At 44.0% G+C, this 17378-nt stretch overlaps 1 protein-coding gene across 1 annotated transcript in view; it reads left to right on the top strand.

Annotated features, from left to right (window-relative positions):
- LOC142652174 (putative acyl-CoA dehydrogenase 6) overlaps window positions 1–17378 on the top strand; it is a 90482-nt gene that overhangs the window by 13382 nt on the left and 59722 nt on the right. The window contains exon 3 of the mRNA XM_075827723.1: window positions 671–791. Coding sequence (XP_075683838.1) covers window positions 671–791 — 121 coding nt within the window. The remainder of the gene's footprint in view (window positions 1–670; window positions 792–17378) is intronic.

Genomic DNA, 17378 nt, shown 5'->3' on the forward strand with positions numbered 1-17378 from the left:
TCACCACCACAGCCCCTTGATCTCGCTACGCTAATCTTTGTTTACAATGCTGGGCTGTGAAGAAACAGCGCCACTCTTTTCCATAGGCTGTTTTTGATATTTCAGCTCAGCCCTATTTAAAGGTTCAACAAACTTCTGACGAGTTATAGTGACATGTCAGAAGTTTTGATTGGTCGGGGCCTGAGCACTGAGACCCCCACCGATCACTAAAACGAAGCGGCAGAAGCGCTCATGTGAGCACTGAGACGCTTAGTTTGTGTTCGGCTTTTTCTGGAAAGCTGATGTAGCGGTGTACAAGCCCATAGACTTTCTATTCAGTCCGTACACCGCTACATAAAAAAGCAGAACAGAAACGAAGCGACTCAGCGCTCACACGAGCACTTCTGCCGCTTCGATTTAGCGATCGTTGGGGGTCTTAGTGCTCTGACCCCCACCAATTAAAAATTCTGACGTCACTATAACATGTCAGAAGTTTGTTGAACATTTAGTTACCCCTATAGGGTTGAGCTCCAATACCAGACACAGCCTATGGACAAAAGTGGCGCTGTTTTTGGAAAATTAAAAATAGTAGATCCTTATTTTTTTTGCCCCTTTACGTTTTAAAGTGTATATAGGTCAGATATAGCAAGAAAGAATATAAATCTGCTTCCTTTTTACTATCCATCCACAGATAATAGACAGTGAAATTAACCCTTATGTAGACCAATGGGAAAAAGAAGAACTGTTTCCAGCTCATCATGTGTTCAAAATCCTTGGCCGGGCCGGGATGTTGGGAGTGAACAAGCCGCCAGGTAAGAGATTCTTGAAAAGGTGATAATATTAGTAGAATGAATATGGAACTTGGCTCAGCAGCGAAAAACATTGTTATACGTGATTTCTAGTGATGGAGACAACTTGGTAATACTAATGGTTTTCAGAGGGTCTATCTATCTATCTATCTCATATCTATCTATCTATCTATCTATCTATCTATCTATCTATCTATCTATCTATCTATCTATCTATCTATCTATCTATCTATCTATCTATCTATCTATCTCATATCTATCCATCTATCTCTTTCTCTTTCTCTTTCTCTTTCTCTTTCTCTTTCTCTTTCTCTCTCTCTCTCTCTCTATCTATCTATCATCATCTTTTATTATCTATCTAGTTTTGTACAGTTCTCGACTCTCAGATGCCAGATAAAAATAATTTTACTGTAAATATGTCTATAGATGCATTGACATTCTTTTAATCTAATATCTTTTAATCCGGAGAGTCTGATAATCCGGCATTTGTAAATTTAATGTGGAATTTTACAAGACCAGAAGCAGAAGACTGACCAGGGAGAACTAATTAGGCAACTCGTGTAATTAAAAAGCAAACTGAAAGCAGAAGACGTTGTGTTAACGTTTTGTTTTGAGGTTACTTTTTCTGAACGGTCTCCACCATTGTAAATTAATTCTAAATATTTTTCTGTGAGCGCCCATTATAATAATAATGCAAGTTATCTAATAATCTAGCAGCTAATGCCGGATTAAAGGACTGTTACCAACCACAACCCAATTTGCTCACCTCACCCATGGGAATGTCATCTATGTACCTCAGGGTCATAAACTACTGTACAGATGCAGTGGATTGTGGAAAGTGGATTTGCTGCTGAAATGATCTGGATTTTCTGTTATATGAACCATATGTGATGGAAGGTTACATGAAAACTAATCGTCCTGTGGATTTAGAAAAATGTGTTTCTGTCATTTTTTTTTCTCTACAAGTTATTGTGTGATGAGTTTCTGCCACTGATATAACCGCGTTGCCAAACACATTAGTCTCACAAATCCAGTTACATTCCACAGTGCAGCTGCTCGCAGTAGAGAAAATGCTGACAAAGCTAGAAGTGGCGGAGATTACAAGACAAAGAGGATAATACTGAGCACAATATTATCAGGAGACTACTAACCCACTTATAAGTCAGTCCAAATCTTCTCATTTCTTGTTATCTATCTATCTATCTATCTATCACATTTCTATTTATCTAGCTATCTCAGGGCCGGCGTCAACACCTGGCGAACCCGGGCAAGGGGGGGCATGTGCTGCCGTCGTCACGGCATCACTGTCCTTATATGGACAGTGATGTCGGGAGGAGAGAAGGAGCCCCAGGTAGAGCGCTAGCGGCTCTTCTCCGGGACACCGTCTCTGGGGAAGCCCCTGACATCACTGTCTATATATGGACAGTGAAGTCAGAGGGAGAGGAGTCCCAGGCAGAGCGCTAGAAGCGGCTCTGTTCTGGGACTCCGTCTCTGGGGAAGACCCTGTCATCACTGTCCACATATGGACAGTGTTGTCAGGAGCAGAGAATTGTCCCAGGCAGAGTGCTAGTAGCGCTCTCCCCGGGACTTTGGCTCTGGAGTTGCCCCTGATATCACTAGCCATATATGGACAATGATGTCAGGGTCTTCCCCAGAGCTGGAGTACCAGAGCAGAGCCTTTACTAGCGCTCTGGCCTGGACTTCAGCTCTGCTCCTGACATATCTGTCCATATATGGACAGTGATGTCAGGAGCAGAGCAGTAGTCCCAGGCAGAGTGTTAGTAGTGCTCTGCCCGGCTATGGCTCTGGGTTTGCCCCTGACAACACTGTCCATATATGGACAGTGACGTCAGGGGTTTCTCCTGAAGCGGAATACCCAGCCAGAGCATCGGCAATGCTCTGGCTGGGGTTCTACTCCTAGAGGTAACCCCAAAGGCACTACCTACAGGGAGGGAGGCTGTGTGGTACTACCAGTGGGGGGTGGCTGTGTGCCACTACCTGGGAGGTGGGGGCTGTGTGCCACTATTTACAGAGGGCACTCAATTTATGGGGGTAAAAACAGGGCCTAACGTCTATATGGGGTCACAAAGTGACGTTTTCTGCCATTTTACTGCCGCAGAGAGTTCCTCCGCAAAATGGCCTACTAAGTCTGTGTCGCCCAAGGGCCCGCATAAACATGGAGCTGACCCTGATCTATCTATCTATCTATCTATCTATCTATCTATCTATCTATCTATCTATCTATCTATCTATCTATCTATCTATCTATCCCATATCTACTGATATGTATTACAGGGTTCTCAGTGATTGTACCACATGGCACTTACCAAGTATGACATGAAACCCAGTGATTTCTACGGTATTGTGTGCAATCGCTGGGTTTCATGTAGTAACCACAGACTGTTGCAACAACTTATTCTAGAGACTCATTATTTCTGTCCGTTTATTTCCATTGAATTGATAGGTAACATTCTCAATATGTTCTTCTGCCTCCTCTGTGTTTGGTTAATGGACATCTTATCAGAGCTGTAGACGTGCCAGAGGTGGAAACTAGAACCTATAAATTTACGTTTAGTTTCTGATTATTCCGCGGGCGTCAGCACAGCAGCATCCGTTCAGTGTTAAACCCTCTAAATTAAACCAGACGCCGAGAATTATTCAACTCACTTTAGACTAAATAATCTATAAACATGAGATAGCGTACTGATCTGGACTAAGAATGTGCTTTGAGACCCGCAGGACTCCTCACCAGCTGTGGACCAAGCACATGGCAGTAATTCTGGCTTTATAGGTTGTAGATGTCACGGACCAATTCTACCAGACATCCACGCATTGGAAATCTGCATACAGGTTTAGATTTAGATTTCCCCTACTTATTGGGCGAAAAAGGCAAAAAATTTAATGGGGCCTCCTCCGCACAGGATTCATTTGGTGCATTTAAAAAATTCTGCATAAAAAGCCTTAAAAAACTGTACCAAAAACTGCAATATAGGTCAGACAGTCGCACTTTTTGTCAAAATTAAGGTCTATGCGTGGCATAGGCCTTAAGGGTGTTCAACCAGTGCGGTCGTACTAGGAGCATCATCAGTCACCACTGAATCGGGCGGGGCGGCCCTGAAGGCCAAAATCTATAAAATATAGAAAGACACCTGCAGAGGATGCAGCTACATCCCCTAGTCTGGGTTCACACCAGCATTCGGCTTTCCAATGTTTTGCTCCGTCAGAGGAGCAGAACATCGGAAATACCGGATGCGCCGATTTCGTTGCGCGATGGACACCACCGGCGGCCGACGGAACCTATTGACTTTAATGGGTTCCGTCGGGTTCCCAGTAGGCTGGCCGTGGTTTTTGCTGGATCTGCGATGGATGCCCCTAGCGGAGCCTACAACGCAGGTGTGAATGAGGCCTCAATGGAGGCTCCACCCAATGCTGCATGCAGCTCCCTGTTTTTCCCGTCAAAACGAAAATCACACTGTGGAACCTGATTGACACCGTTTCGTGCGACTTACCTGGCTATGCGTCATGGTTTCCCTTATAAACGGAAACCACGATGCAAATGTGAACGGAGCCTTATTTCCTCTGACATGGGTTGGGAAAAACCTGTGTAGGACCCCCCTCCACTGGAAATGCATTGCGCTGCGGAAAGGGGTGGGAATTTGGCCCAATGTAAAAAAAAATAAAGGGGGAGTGGAGGGGAGACAATAACTCCCAGTTCCAGCTTTGCTATAAAATAGGATGACGTAGGGATTTGTCTTTACTAGGGATTCCTCTATTTTATGTAGTAATGATCATTAAAGCCCAATAAAAATGAACGACTGCAGCCAATCGGGCCAAATAATGTTATTTTTCGTAGAAAATTATTGTTATGTGGCAATGGCCAATGTCCTAGATTAAAGTTTCCTATACACCGTAGATACAAGTTGGTCATATGGCCGATTTCAACTTTTTGGTTGGTAGAAAATTACGCTGACGGAGCTAAGTAGCGAATGACGCCGCGGCAGCGCGGTCTGAGTGAGGCCAGGCCGGACCAAATGATCCCGGGGGCCGGACGTTCTCCACCCCTGGTTTAACAGGTTAATTCACTTGTTGCTCAGTCTGGATTATAAACATAACGTTATCTGAAAAATTCCTTCAAGCAAATAATTGATGGGAACACTATCTTATCTATACATTTACCAGAGACGTCGAGCTTAAAAACCAGATGGACAATTTATAATTTATCTTTCCTGAGTAAAGTCTATGATATTATCTGAATGCAAGAGCATGATCCTACACATTACGGAAGACATTCCTTGTTCTCCTAGTCCCTCTTCTGTGGTCATCATGCTTTTTTTTAGTTCTTCCTAGAATCTTCTGCCTCATGATGTGGTTCCACATATAATCCCCAGAGGTAGACCTAAGATTGTTCTTACTGTCCTGGAGGGTTTATATCTGCACCAGTTCATTATCCGCCTGACATCTTGGCTTCTCATTTTGAGGCGCAAATGTTACTAGAGAAGTGGTGGTTACTAGAGAGGGGACGATGCCAAGAAGAAGACCAGTCTTTATTTTGACGGTCACCGTTTCATGCCCAGGAGAACCACTAGTGACCTAAGAGGTCTCTGCCCCTACAGATTAGATTTGTTGGCAGATCCCATAGTTTTTTGGCTAGATCTGTTAATAATAACATTTATGGTTACTGGGAAAATTCACCAGCCGTTCCTTCATGAGAAGGTAGAAGATTGGTAACGTTGTTTTTTTTTGTTTGTTTTTTTCTCTTGTTTTTCTTGGGAGGGTAGAGGGTTATTTGTTGTCAGGCAGCCGCTTAACATTAGGGATTTCAAACTACGTTTTCTAAGTGACTTGTTGTTCCTGGGCGGTCATGGCTCGTTCTTGTGTCAGATCCCGGGCACTCAGAAGAATCCTCTGGTGGGCCAGTCTGGCCATGCTTTCATAACATAGACCTCATATCTATGAAGATAACAAAATTGAAGACCATGGAAGGTCAATCTTACGGTTTAATGCTGTCCCTCTGTAGTGCAGCCTTGGTTGAGTTAGAAATCATCGTCATCTTTGGACACATACTGGTAATCAGATTGGTAGATGGCTATTTGTGATATCAACGGGTCACAAATGGACCTATACTCGTGAGGAAAATACTATTAGGTTCTCAGTAACATTGATTCGATCCACAGAATGGCTTTCTCCAATATCTTTATTTTTGGTTAGTCTGTGTCATATGTACTGATATTGCATCTCATCATGTGCTGCAAAAATAGCTTTTTAGCTTTATTCTTAAGGACATCTCCCTTCCATTTGCCCTATTAGGGCATATAGATGTCATAGAGGAAGGTCCCACGATCAGGTCACAACACAGAGCGGTTCTTGCCCTTGTGGATCTGGCCAGTCAAGTGGCAAAATAATACCACATTTCCCAAGCACCCACCGTTCGAGCAGCAATGTCAGGCCAGCCTTCGCCTACCCTGGGGATCTGTAAATCTTCAGGCTAGCTTCAATTTAAAAAAAATATAAAATATATATATGGAAATGTTTAAGAAGTTCTCGATGGCTTGTCTTTTTCATATTTACGAAGTCTCAACGCAAGAAAACAAAAACTTCGGAGGTGTTTGACAAACTACGATCTATAAATTTCCTTGCTTTCCTTCCATCTTTGCTTACACAGTAATTTAGCAAGAAAAAGATTGATGTAGCTGCTCTTCCATCCCACACACCAGCCTAGAGGTGTTCTCCATAAATACTTCAAGCCGTTTCAAGGAAGTTTTAGGGTCTCCTGTAGTGGCGTCTAAAATACTTAGTGTCAGGAAGATTAATGTGCAAAAAGTAATGACGCCCCCACGGGTTGCACCTTTATTGAATTTTTTTTCTTTTTAGTTTTCAGTTTCATACACATATTTTGTGTTATTATTAACTGTTTTATATAATGTAACTTGTATTTTGCTTCATAAGTCTTTTTAAGGAATTTCAGTGTTCAAAAATATCAGATTGTAAAGACAAGTTTTGTATAAATCACCAATCGATTGGATCTAGTGGATCCATTCCTTATATTACATGCAGGCTTCTGCAATACCAGATACAGCCCATAGGCAAGAGTGGCGATTTTTTTTTTTTTTTTTTGTCTAATCTCATAAAAAAAATATATTTTTCTTTGTATCCCAATAACCCATATTCGTATGTCCATAGGGCATGTGTATGTCGTAGTGGGAGGATCTTCAGGTAAGGACCCACCTCGATGATCCAGAGAGGAGAGCTGCTAAAAAAAAGTGTTTTTCTCGCTCTCACACGCTCAATTCTTCAGGTCAAGGTCAAATTGGCAGAGAAGGGACAAAAAGGCCTGACCGGGTTTTTTTTTTTATTTTTGCATTTTTAGTTTTATTTTACTGCCATATTGAACTGGGAATTTTTTTTAGGGGTTTTCCAGTGTAATAAAAAAATATTTTAATAAACTGAATAAGGGTTAAAATAATAAAACCCACTGGGGAGGTTTATTTTTTAAATACTGTCCTAAAGTTAGAATAAAACTAGATCCGACAAGCAGGAACTGCAATAAACTTATCACATTGGCGCACACCATATGATACAATTGGCGCATCTTGCTAGACATTTTAGACACTTTTCTCTTCCTTACGCCACCTCTTTGGCAAACTTGACACCAACATTTTGCGGCTAAAATTTTTTGCACACCATCAATAAATATGGCTGATTTTACGACTCCTCAGCCTCGCCCCCTTTTCTAGACCCTTTCGTGGCTGTCTAGCTGGGATAAAAAATTGGCTAAAAAAAAAACCAAATAAATGTGTCGCAGAGCCCACCCATTTTTTGGCGCAATCAGGAGTATTTTGTTAATTAAATCTCGCCCCAAATACTTACATTTCAAATCCCACGGCAATGGTTCCCTGGTCCCTGTCAGTCTTTGTTTAGACTGCTGCAGTGATGATGTGTTATCTGAACGCGTGACCACAGCAGACAAATATTGGTCGCATCGGTGACGTCAGTGAGGTCGATTCTGGCCAGTCGGGAAAATATGTCATCACTTCTGCGGTGTAAACTAATACAGACAAAGGACGAGTGATTTTCCTTTTAAGCAGCTGTGCAGCATAAATACTCCCCCCGCTCAGGAAAAGTCGGCTCTATTCAGTGTATTTGAACTAATTGTTCTGGAGCTGTTGCGGACGATCATACAAGTTCCTAATATTTAAATAAAGGGTCGCCGTAGCTTTAATCGATTTTGTTTTGTGAAAAAAAAAATAGTTTGTTATCCTTGTGAATAACGGAACCATCTTTCGTTACTCGGCTGTACTCCTCTGACTACATGGAACGGGTCTATAAGACTCGGCAACATCTGCTTCATTTTTCTGATGTCTCCAGGCTATAAACATTGAGTGCCGAGAGATCGCCACATCAGGTATTGAAAACCACAACAAAAATGCAGCTACTTGTTGCTTCATAGATCAAACGTACGGTGATGAAAACGAAAAGTTTAGTCATTATTTAGCGCATTGTATTGGAGGTTATACATTGTGCGACTCATAAATGTTGACAGATAAGCAATGGCGTCACTTTAGGCTGGGGCTCCTCTGCTTTAGGCTGGGGCTCCTCTGCTTTAGGCTGGGGCTCCTCTGCTTTAGGCTGGGGCTCCTCTGCTTTAGGATGGGGCTCCTCTGCTTTAGGCTGGGGCTCTTCTGCTTTAGGCTGGGGCTCCTCTGCTTTAGGCTGGGGCTCCTCTGCTTTAGGCTGGGGCTCCTCTGCTTTAGGCTGGGGCTCCTCTGCTTTAGGCTGGGGCTCCTCTGCTTTAGGCTGGGGCTCTTCTGCTTTAGGCTGGGGCTCCTCTGCTTTAGGCTGGGGCTCCTCTGCTTTAGTCTGGGGTTCCTCTGCTTTAGGCTGGGGTTCCTCTGCTTTAGGATGGGGTTCCTCTGCTTTAGGCTGGGGCTCCTCTGCTTTAAGATGGGGCTCCTCTGCTTTAGGCGGGTGCTCCACTGCTTTAGGCGGGGGCTCTTCTGCTTTAGGATGAGGCTCTTCTGCTTTAGGCTGGGGCTCTTCTGCTTTAGGCTGGGGCTCTTCTGCTTTAGGCTGGGGCTCTTCTGCTTTAAGCGGGGGCTCTTCTGCTTTAGGATGGGGCTCTTCTGCTTTAGGATGGGGCTCTTCTGCTTTAGGATGGGGCTCTTCTGCTTTAGGCTGGGACTCTTCTGCTTTAGGCTGGGACTCTTCTGCTTTAGGCTGGGACTCTTCTGCTTTAGGCTGGGACTCTTCTGCTTTAGGCTGGGACTCTTCTGCTTTAGGCTGGGGCTCTTCTGCTTTAGGCTGGGGCTCTTCTGCTTTAGGCTGGGGCTCTTCTGCTTTAGGCTGGGGCTCTTCTGCTTTAGGCTGGGGCTCTTCTGCTTTAGGCTGGGACTCTTCTGCTTTAGGCTGGGACTCTTCTGCTTTAGGCTGGGACTCTTCTGCTTTAGGCTGGGACTCTTCTGCTTTAGGCTGGGACTATTCTGCTTTAGGCTGGGACTCCTCTGCTTTAGGCTGGGACTCCTCTGCTTTAGGCTGGGACTCCTCTGTGTCGCCTGCAAGACACTGTAAAATTGCAGCAATACCAAGCAGGTCAAGTCGCCTCTATAAATTGCATAGACCTCTAGGGATAATTTCACCCTGAATCTAAATTTCTAATTCAAAAGGGAGCATGAAGGTTTATTAAACTGCTCCATAGTGGTTGGTTAAAATGTTACGAATGTTCTGGAAAGATTTTGATTTATTCAGACGGGTTGTCACTTGCCGCCTCCCACCGGAACTGAATGAGAATGGGGACTTCATAGCAGAAAATCAACCCACGTGACGTAACAGTTTGTATTGGCATTCTGTTAAACAGACTCATAAATCACTTTTGGGGTCATTCCAAAAACATTTAGTGGTGTTTTTCTCAATTCCGATAAACTGTATTTAAAAACAGCTTTAGGATGGAATTGATTTCTAATGTTTACAATAATAATAATCTGGGACCTGGTCCCATTATAGAGAGTATCGTCATCATTTTATTCACACTCACTTTTCTTTCAACTTTTCCAAAAACAATAGTCACATTTAAGGACATACACCCATGGGCCAACTTAGGGGCGTTCCTAGTATGCAAAAATTATTCTTCTGAAAAGTTCAGGAAAAAAATGATCACTGTTGCCACCAGTAGAGTTGACTGCAAACTGTTATACTGCATACTGTTATATTACCGTATATATCGGCGTACAAGACGACTTTTTACACCCTTAAAAAAATTTCAAAAGTGTGGGGTCGTCTTATATGCCGGATATTGTCTACATTAGGGATGCACATTGCAGCCGCACAGCTCAGTATAATACACATGAATGTATGGGAGCGCGGCTGCGGCTGTGTAATTCAGCCACAGCCCCGCTCCTGAGTCATAAGTTCGCGGGGTCAGGATGATGCAATGCGGCCAGCGCTGCACTAATGAGCGGCGGCACTGGAGACAGAACATGGCGGGCGCGCTACAAAACACCCCCATGTTCTGTCTTCAGTGCCTGAACTGCCGCTCATTAGTGCAGCGCCGGCCGCATCACCTCATGCTGACCGCGCGCGCACTTCCTGTCAGGAGCGGGGCAGTGGCTGTATTACACAGCCGCAGCCCCGCTCTATAACGGCGGAGATCAGAGAAACCGCTCATCTCCGCCGTTCTTCCCCTGAATGCTGCGATCACAGCTGACTGCAGCATTCAGGGGAAAGTGAGAAGGGGGGATGCCCCTGGATCGCGTCACAGGGAATTCCTGTGACGCGACCGAGGGCCATACCATATATGGGCAGACAGCCCAGGGTCTATTGACGGACCCCAGGGCTGTCTTACCATATTTCATGTTGTTAGGACATACCCAAGTATGTCCTAACAACTGCCTGTGTATTATCCGTCCACAGGTTAATGTACTGGCACATATCTGATATATGTCAGTACATTAAAGTTTAAAAATAAAGTAAAAACAAAGTATTGTTAAATTGTAAAAAAAAATACACCTTCACCTTTTTTACAATAAACATTAAAATAAGTCTCAATACATAAAATACACACATTCAGTAATGGCGCGGACAACAATGTTTTTGCACATTCCCTGCCTCTCAGATCTCGCGCGATGAAGCAGCCTATCTGCGCATGCGCGAGTTCAAAGAGACAGAGAGTCCTGGGTCCTGCCGCCGATGGCCATAGTGAAGCGCTCCTGCACGAAATGGTGAGTATATCTTAAATTCTATATTTTAAGGGTAAAAGTTGGGGGTCGTCTTATACGCCCAGTCGTCTTATACGCCGACATATACGGTACTAAATTCAATAGGGAGAGGTATAAATCCCTACGCAGGGGGCTCGGTCTAATGGTGCAGCCGGTCAGATTTTTATTGTTTATTGGAATGCTTGTATAAAGTGGAGATTACGGTTTGGAGCGCCGATCCATAAAAGAATTCTGGACTTTTTTAGATTAAAGGGGTTATGCGGGGACCAGAAATTATTATCAGTGTAGTCCCTGCAGTATGTGAGTACACTCGCTAATATACATTCCGGTCCCCCGGCAGTGCTATAAAAATCTCAGAATCAGCGCGACGGGGGACCGGAATGTATATTAGCGAGTGTACTCACATACTGCTGTGACTATACTGGTAATAATTTGCAGTCCACCGGATAGGTCATCATTATATGATCGGTGCCTGTCCGACACTCGGACCCCGCACCGATCCGGCATTCTGGCTGCCTCCGGGCGCCGGACGATGTTGCCGGAAGCAGATGGCATCGGTCAAAGAATAGCGGCCGAGCTGCAGCTCTGCTCCTATTCAAGTATGGCGAACGGCTGCTATGCAGTGGTCGGAGCTATCTGCTTCTGGCTCCAACTACTGCATCCCGTTCCAAACATCTGGTGCACGGAGACAGCCGGAGTTGCGGATCGGTGCAGGGTTCCGAATGTCGGACACACAACGATAATATACTGCTAACCTATCCGGTGGATCGGTCATCAGTTTTCAGAAAGTGGACAGCCCCTTTAAGTCGGATAGAATCAAATAATTGAAACAAAGTCTTGAGAAAAGTAGAAGTACAAGTGTAGAGTTTGAGGCAGAACAGACTTGCAGGTGATTTTAAAGATATTCACAAAAATGAAAGGTATTAAAAATTTGGGACAAGAGGAGACTTCGGCGGGGGGGGGGGGTGTAGTTTTGAGGCCGGACCTTGTGGAATAAAAATAGTAATAAATTAATTTTTCTAAAAAGTTTGTTGATTTTAAATAAAGATAAGACAGAGAGTTATTTTTCTTTGCGGAGAATAAGGCCTAAAAATAAGGAATAGGGAAAAAAAAGTAGGTGGCAAAAAGTAAATGCACAAATTTTGCCTTAAATTTGGTGGCAGAATAAATAAAAGGTATAAAAAGTTCATATATTTTATGAATAAAAAAACACTAAAAAGTGGAGGGACCTCAGTGACCCTTCCACGGCATTACCAATTTTTTTTACAAAATGTTATGGGGTAAAAAATGTACTTCTGACCATTTTATAGTGCAGGTTTGGCTTGGATACAGTTTCGTTGTTGTAATCTATTTCACAGCCATCCTGTAATGGGAGAAAAATGTTGTTCCTGCTTTACTCCAAACTATCCGGTTTCGTTTTTTTTGGCGAGCAGACGAGCTCATCTTTTGTTATTTTCTTCTGCCAAGTGTCAGTGACTAGTTGTGTATAAGCCTTCCTTTCTTCTCCAAATATTTGTACACAATGTCAGAAAATTTTATGATCAAAGGAAACATCTGCGAACCTCGGATACAAATGCCCAGGTTACCAGATTACAGCTAAAAAAAATAAAAATAAAAACATAAACAAAAATGAAAAAGTTATAGGATAGGTCATCAGTATATGATTGGTGGGGATCCGACACCTGGACCCCCGCACCAATCAGCTGTTCCGGCTGCGTCCGGGTACCGGATGTCCATGTCGGAAGCAGATGGCTCCGGTCATGCCGAGCTGCAGTACTTCCATTCAAGTGAATTGGATCAGAGCTGCAGTTCTGCAAAACGGCCACTATGAAGTGTACGGAGCCGTCTAATTCTGGCTCCAACTACCGCATACTCTGCATAATATCCGGATCAGCTGATCGGTGCAGGGTCCGGGTGTCGAACCCCCACCGATCATATACTGATGATTCATCCTGTGGTAAGGTCATCAGTTGTCCGTGCCTGGAGTAAGAAATTATTCAGAGCAGAATTTCGAACCTGTTCAGATAAAAAAACAAAGCACAATATGGGGACGTTACAATACGACTTCACGTGAAGTACTACAGCAATTGTCTAAAATTGTCTGTAAATTAGAGACCATGAAAAAAACAACAAGGAATAAAGGTCACCTTCATAAAAAAAATAATATAACAAAGAATCTTCTTCATTTGGGCCATAATTACCCTGTGGTTGTCTCATAAAATGAAGTGATTGACGCCGCACTCGCTGCTATGTCGATTTATAGCACTAAATGATGGTGATTGCAGTAATTATCCTGTCTTCACAACAATAAAAAGTGAATAGTCCTACATAACAAAAGATAAACTCAGTCAGTAAAATAAAGCTCCGGTAATGACAAAAACAAACTTATTTTAATACCCGCTAGGCCATAAATAAAAGGGCACCTGCCACTACAACCTGCAGCATGAGTTGGAGCAGTTTCCTAAGGGGTTTGATAAGCCCCCGGAGATCCAAGTCTTTGGGATAGCGCTCTATTCCTCTGTCCCTAGGTACTTTTAAAAATCTTGTCTACCTGTTGCCACCACTAGGGGTCTGATCTGTATGCAGCTTCTGTACACGCCAATAGGAGCTGTACTGAGCAGACTGCCTCCTAGTGGTGGCAGCAGGAAGCTGAGGTTTGAATGGGAGAACAAATTTGCTGCCCTTTTTCAAGTTATCAGAACAAGTGCCGGGGGGGGGGGTACATAGAGAAGAGGGGGCCCCATTGCAAAGATTATAAATCCCTTTTATGGTGATGGTTCATGCCACCACATCCCTTCCAACCGGGGACAGTACATGTTCCAAGATATCCTTGGTAGCATTCCCCATTCCCTTATTTGCTGAAAAAAATGCTGTGCAGGTTCTCAAACCTCATTAGAGCCAACCTGGGCTGGGGCCCCTGTCTCCAAGGGCCGATCGCAGAAACATGGGAGAAATTGCCTTTTAAAATGAGAAATAATGGGGATTCAAAAAAAATGTCTGCGAAACGGCGCCACTCTAGTCTATGGGCTGTGTCAGGTATTGCAACATTCACTTGAATGGGACTGAAATGCAATACCACACACAACCCATGGATAAGAGTGGCGCTGTTTCTAAAAAAAAAAAAAACGCAAACGAATACTGGTGCTGAATGTGGGAAAGCTGAGTGACAACCCTACGGGAGCTGTAAGTGTTTGTTGCTATCAGTGTTGTATCTGGCGTCACAGGAAAGATTGTCTCCTTTAACGTTTGCACATACTCCTAGGTTGGAGCCTCCTGCCTTGGTCGATGGAAGACATTTATGCAGCTAGAAGGCCATAAAACGTGTTTGTTTCATTCATCTGTGCTGTGATTTACCCATAGATTGTTCTATAGGTAAAGAAGAAATTCATTTTGTGGATTTATAGTGCTGGGGTTTTGCTTTATTGTGTTTAGCGCATGATGGGAAAATCCATTTGCCTTCATGTAGCGGGCCTGTGTTACCTGTGTTGTGTGATTTACTGCGGACGGCGGTGGATTTGTGCCAGCACAGCAGCCGCCTGTCCCCGGGTCATCACTCTTCTTGTACCTTTCCACTTTCATCCGTGTTTTCTGCCGCTTACAGAATCCCTGATAAAAGACCGTGACACATAAAGCTGCTGGAATATCAATGTATCTCGGCAGCAACTTGCAGCTCCTGGGGTACTACAAGTCCCTGCATGACCCATCAAGTGTCCGATTAGGCGTCGGTGGGAAGGACGAACGCTATCGTGCATTATTTTTTATAAAAGCCGCGTCGCCAGATTATAATCTACAGTAATCTCCAGGGACAGTCCTGCTAAACCAATGTATCTAAGGTTGGGGTGCACAAACTTTTCTGGTCTGAGTGCCTCATTGTGAGATTATATGGTACTGCGTTGCTGAGCCGGTGTATCTAAGCCCAGGGCAGCCATGAGGAATTTCTGGGCCCCATACAGTCCAGGAGTCTGGGCCCCGACCAAACCCCTAAATTAATTCAGACCCCAGACCAGAGTCCTAAATTCATTCATACTTGTGACCAGACCCCTAAATTCAGACACCAAACCAGACCCCCTAATTAATTCAGACCCCAGACCAGGTTCTTAATTAGTTTAGACTACAGGCCAAATGATAAAAAAAATATTGACCCCCCCAGACCAGATCCCTATGTACATATCGTCCTCGTGCCTCTTCACTTTGGGCCCTTTAAGCTCCTGATGCTGGGGCCCTGTCCACAAGACCCCAGCGCTAGTTTCTTTGGATAAAAGAACGGATCCTGCAATGTAATGTGGCCCATTCCTTTATCCAAAGTAAGTACCGCTGGGGCCCTGCTCATAAGGGCTAAAGTAATATTATATGGGTGTCCGCGATTGCCAGCGGCGCCGGACAGGTTCCTTTTATTATTTTTGCGGCCGGACCCCTGACGAGAGTATCGGTTGTACCTGTCTAAGCCTATTATGTGATACTGTACTGTCCAGCCAGTGTATCTAAGCCTATTATGCGTGATACTGTACTGTCCAGCCAGTGTATCTAAGCCTATCATGTGTGATACTGTACTGTCAAACCAGTGTACCCAAGCCTTTCATGTGTGATACTATGTTGCTGAGTCTGTGTATCTAAGTCTTTGATGTGTGATACTGTGCAGCTTAGCCAGTGTATCTAACCCTTTCATGTGTGATACTGTGCTGCTGAGCCAGTGTATCTAAGCCTATCATGTGTGATAATGTCGTGTATGTTTCCCTTTAATTTTTTTTAACAATGCTATAATTTTGCTGTTTTTGATCATCTATGAAACGTTCAATTGATTTGATTGTAATTCTAAATAAGAGTTTTTTATATATATTTATGACACGTCCATAAGATAATATATGACTAGGGGCCATCTGGTGGAGCACCTCGGACTCAAACAAATCCCAAGAAAGTCAGGGTCACAATGGCCCACTCCTCTAGATCGTTGACCTTGCATGCATGGACAATCTCATCACAGTGAACCTATAAAAAATGCCAGCCGGGTGCCCCCATAAACTTTGCCAGCAGATTGCCCACCATAACTGTACCTGCAGAGTGCCTCCTCATATACAGTGATTAAATTATGTCTTTCTACAGCCGCCACTAGGGGGAGCTAACTACAAACATACAGTCAAGAGAAAAACAAAGTACACCCGCAGAATTTCGGGCAGTTTGCCGGTCATTCAGGCGTGTGTTCACACAACGCCAAGGAGAAGAGACATCAGCAATGATCTTAGAGAGGCAATTGTTGCTGCCCGTCAATCTGGGAAGGGTTAGAAGGTCATTTCCATACAATTTGAAGTCTATCATTCTTCAGTGAGAAAGATTATTTACAAGCGGAAAACATTCAAGACCATCGACAATCTCCCCAGGAGTGGACGTCCCAGCAAATTCTCCCCAAGGTCAGACCGGGAAACGCTCAGAGAAATTGCAAAAAACCTGAAGAGCTAAATCTCGGACTCTTCAGGCCTCATATGAAATGTCCAAGTTCATGACAATTCGAAAAAGTGTTTGGAAGGGTTTCCAGGAGAAAGCCTCTTCTTCCCCAAAAGAACATGGCAGCACAAATTAAGGCCCTGTTCACACAGAGGTTTTTTTTTACCTGTTTTTTAACGCGGAAACCGCACCAAGAAACGGTCAAAAACTCCTCTATGAAGGTTTATTGATTTCAATAGGAGTTTTTTTCCTGCGAGAGGAAAAAAACGCTTGCAGGAAAAAGAAGAATCATACCCTTTCTTTGGCCGTTTCCATCTCTGACCTCCCATTGACCTCAAGAGAGAGCGGTTTTCGCTGCTTTTTTTTATTGCCCGCAGCGCTCAATGGCCAAAGAAGACGGCGAAAGTGGAGATGTTTGGCCATAATGCCCAGCGCCACGGTGAGAGAAACCCAAACCCAGCATGTCAGCGGAAACATCTCATTCCCGCTGTCAAGCACGGTGGCGGGGGGTGATGATTTGGGCTTGTTTTGCAGCCACAGGACCCGGGCACCTTGAAGTCATTGAGTCGACCATGAGTCAAATGTGAGGCCATCTAATCCAATAGTTAAAGCTTGGCCGAAACCAGGTCGTGCAACAGGACAATGATCCTAAGCACAGCAGCAAATCTACAACAGAAAAGAAACACAAAAAGAAAAGGACCAAGGTGCAATGGCCTTCAATTGGATCAATATAATTACATATGAAGCAAGCTCCCCCTAGTGGCAGCAACCTGCAGCCTGTTGTGGTAGACTTGTCCGCTCCGCCGGTGCAGTACTGCATGGACAGGGGGCTACTATAGCTTCTGCATTGGCGCTCAGGCTATGCCTTTATGTATGCCAGGGATTGTTATATTATTTATGAAGATAAAGGGTAACTTTTTGTACATTTCAACTTTTTATTTTT

The sequence above is a fragment of the Rhinoderma darwinii genome, chromosome 5 (assembly GCF_050947455.1).
Source record: "Rhinoderma darwinii isolate aRhiDar2 chromosome 5, aRhiDar2.hap1, whole genome shotgun sequence".
NCBI classification, from domain to species: domain Eukaryota; kingdom Metazoa; phylum Chordata; class Amphibia; order Anura; family Rhinodermatidae; genus Rhinoderma; species Rhinoderma darwinii.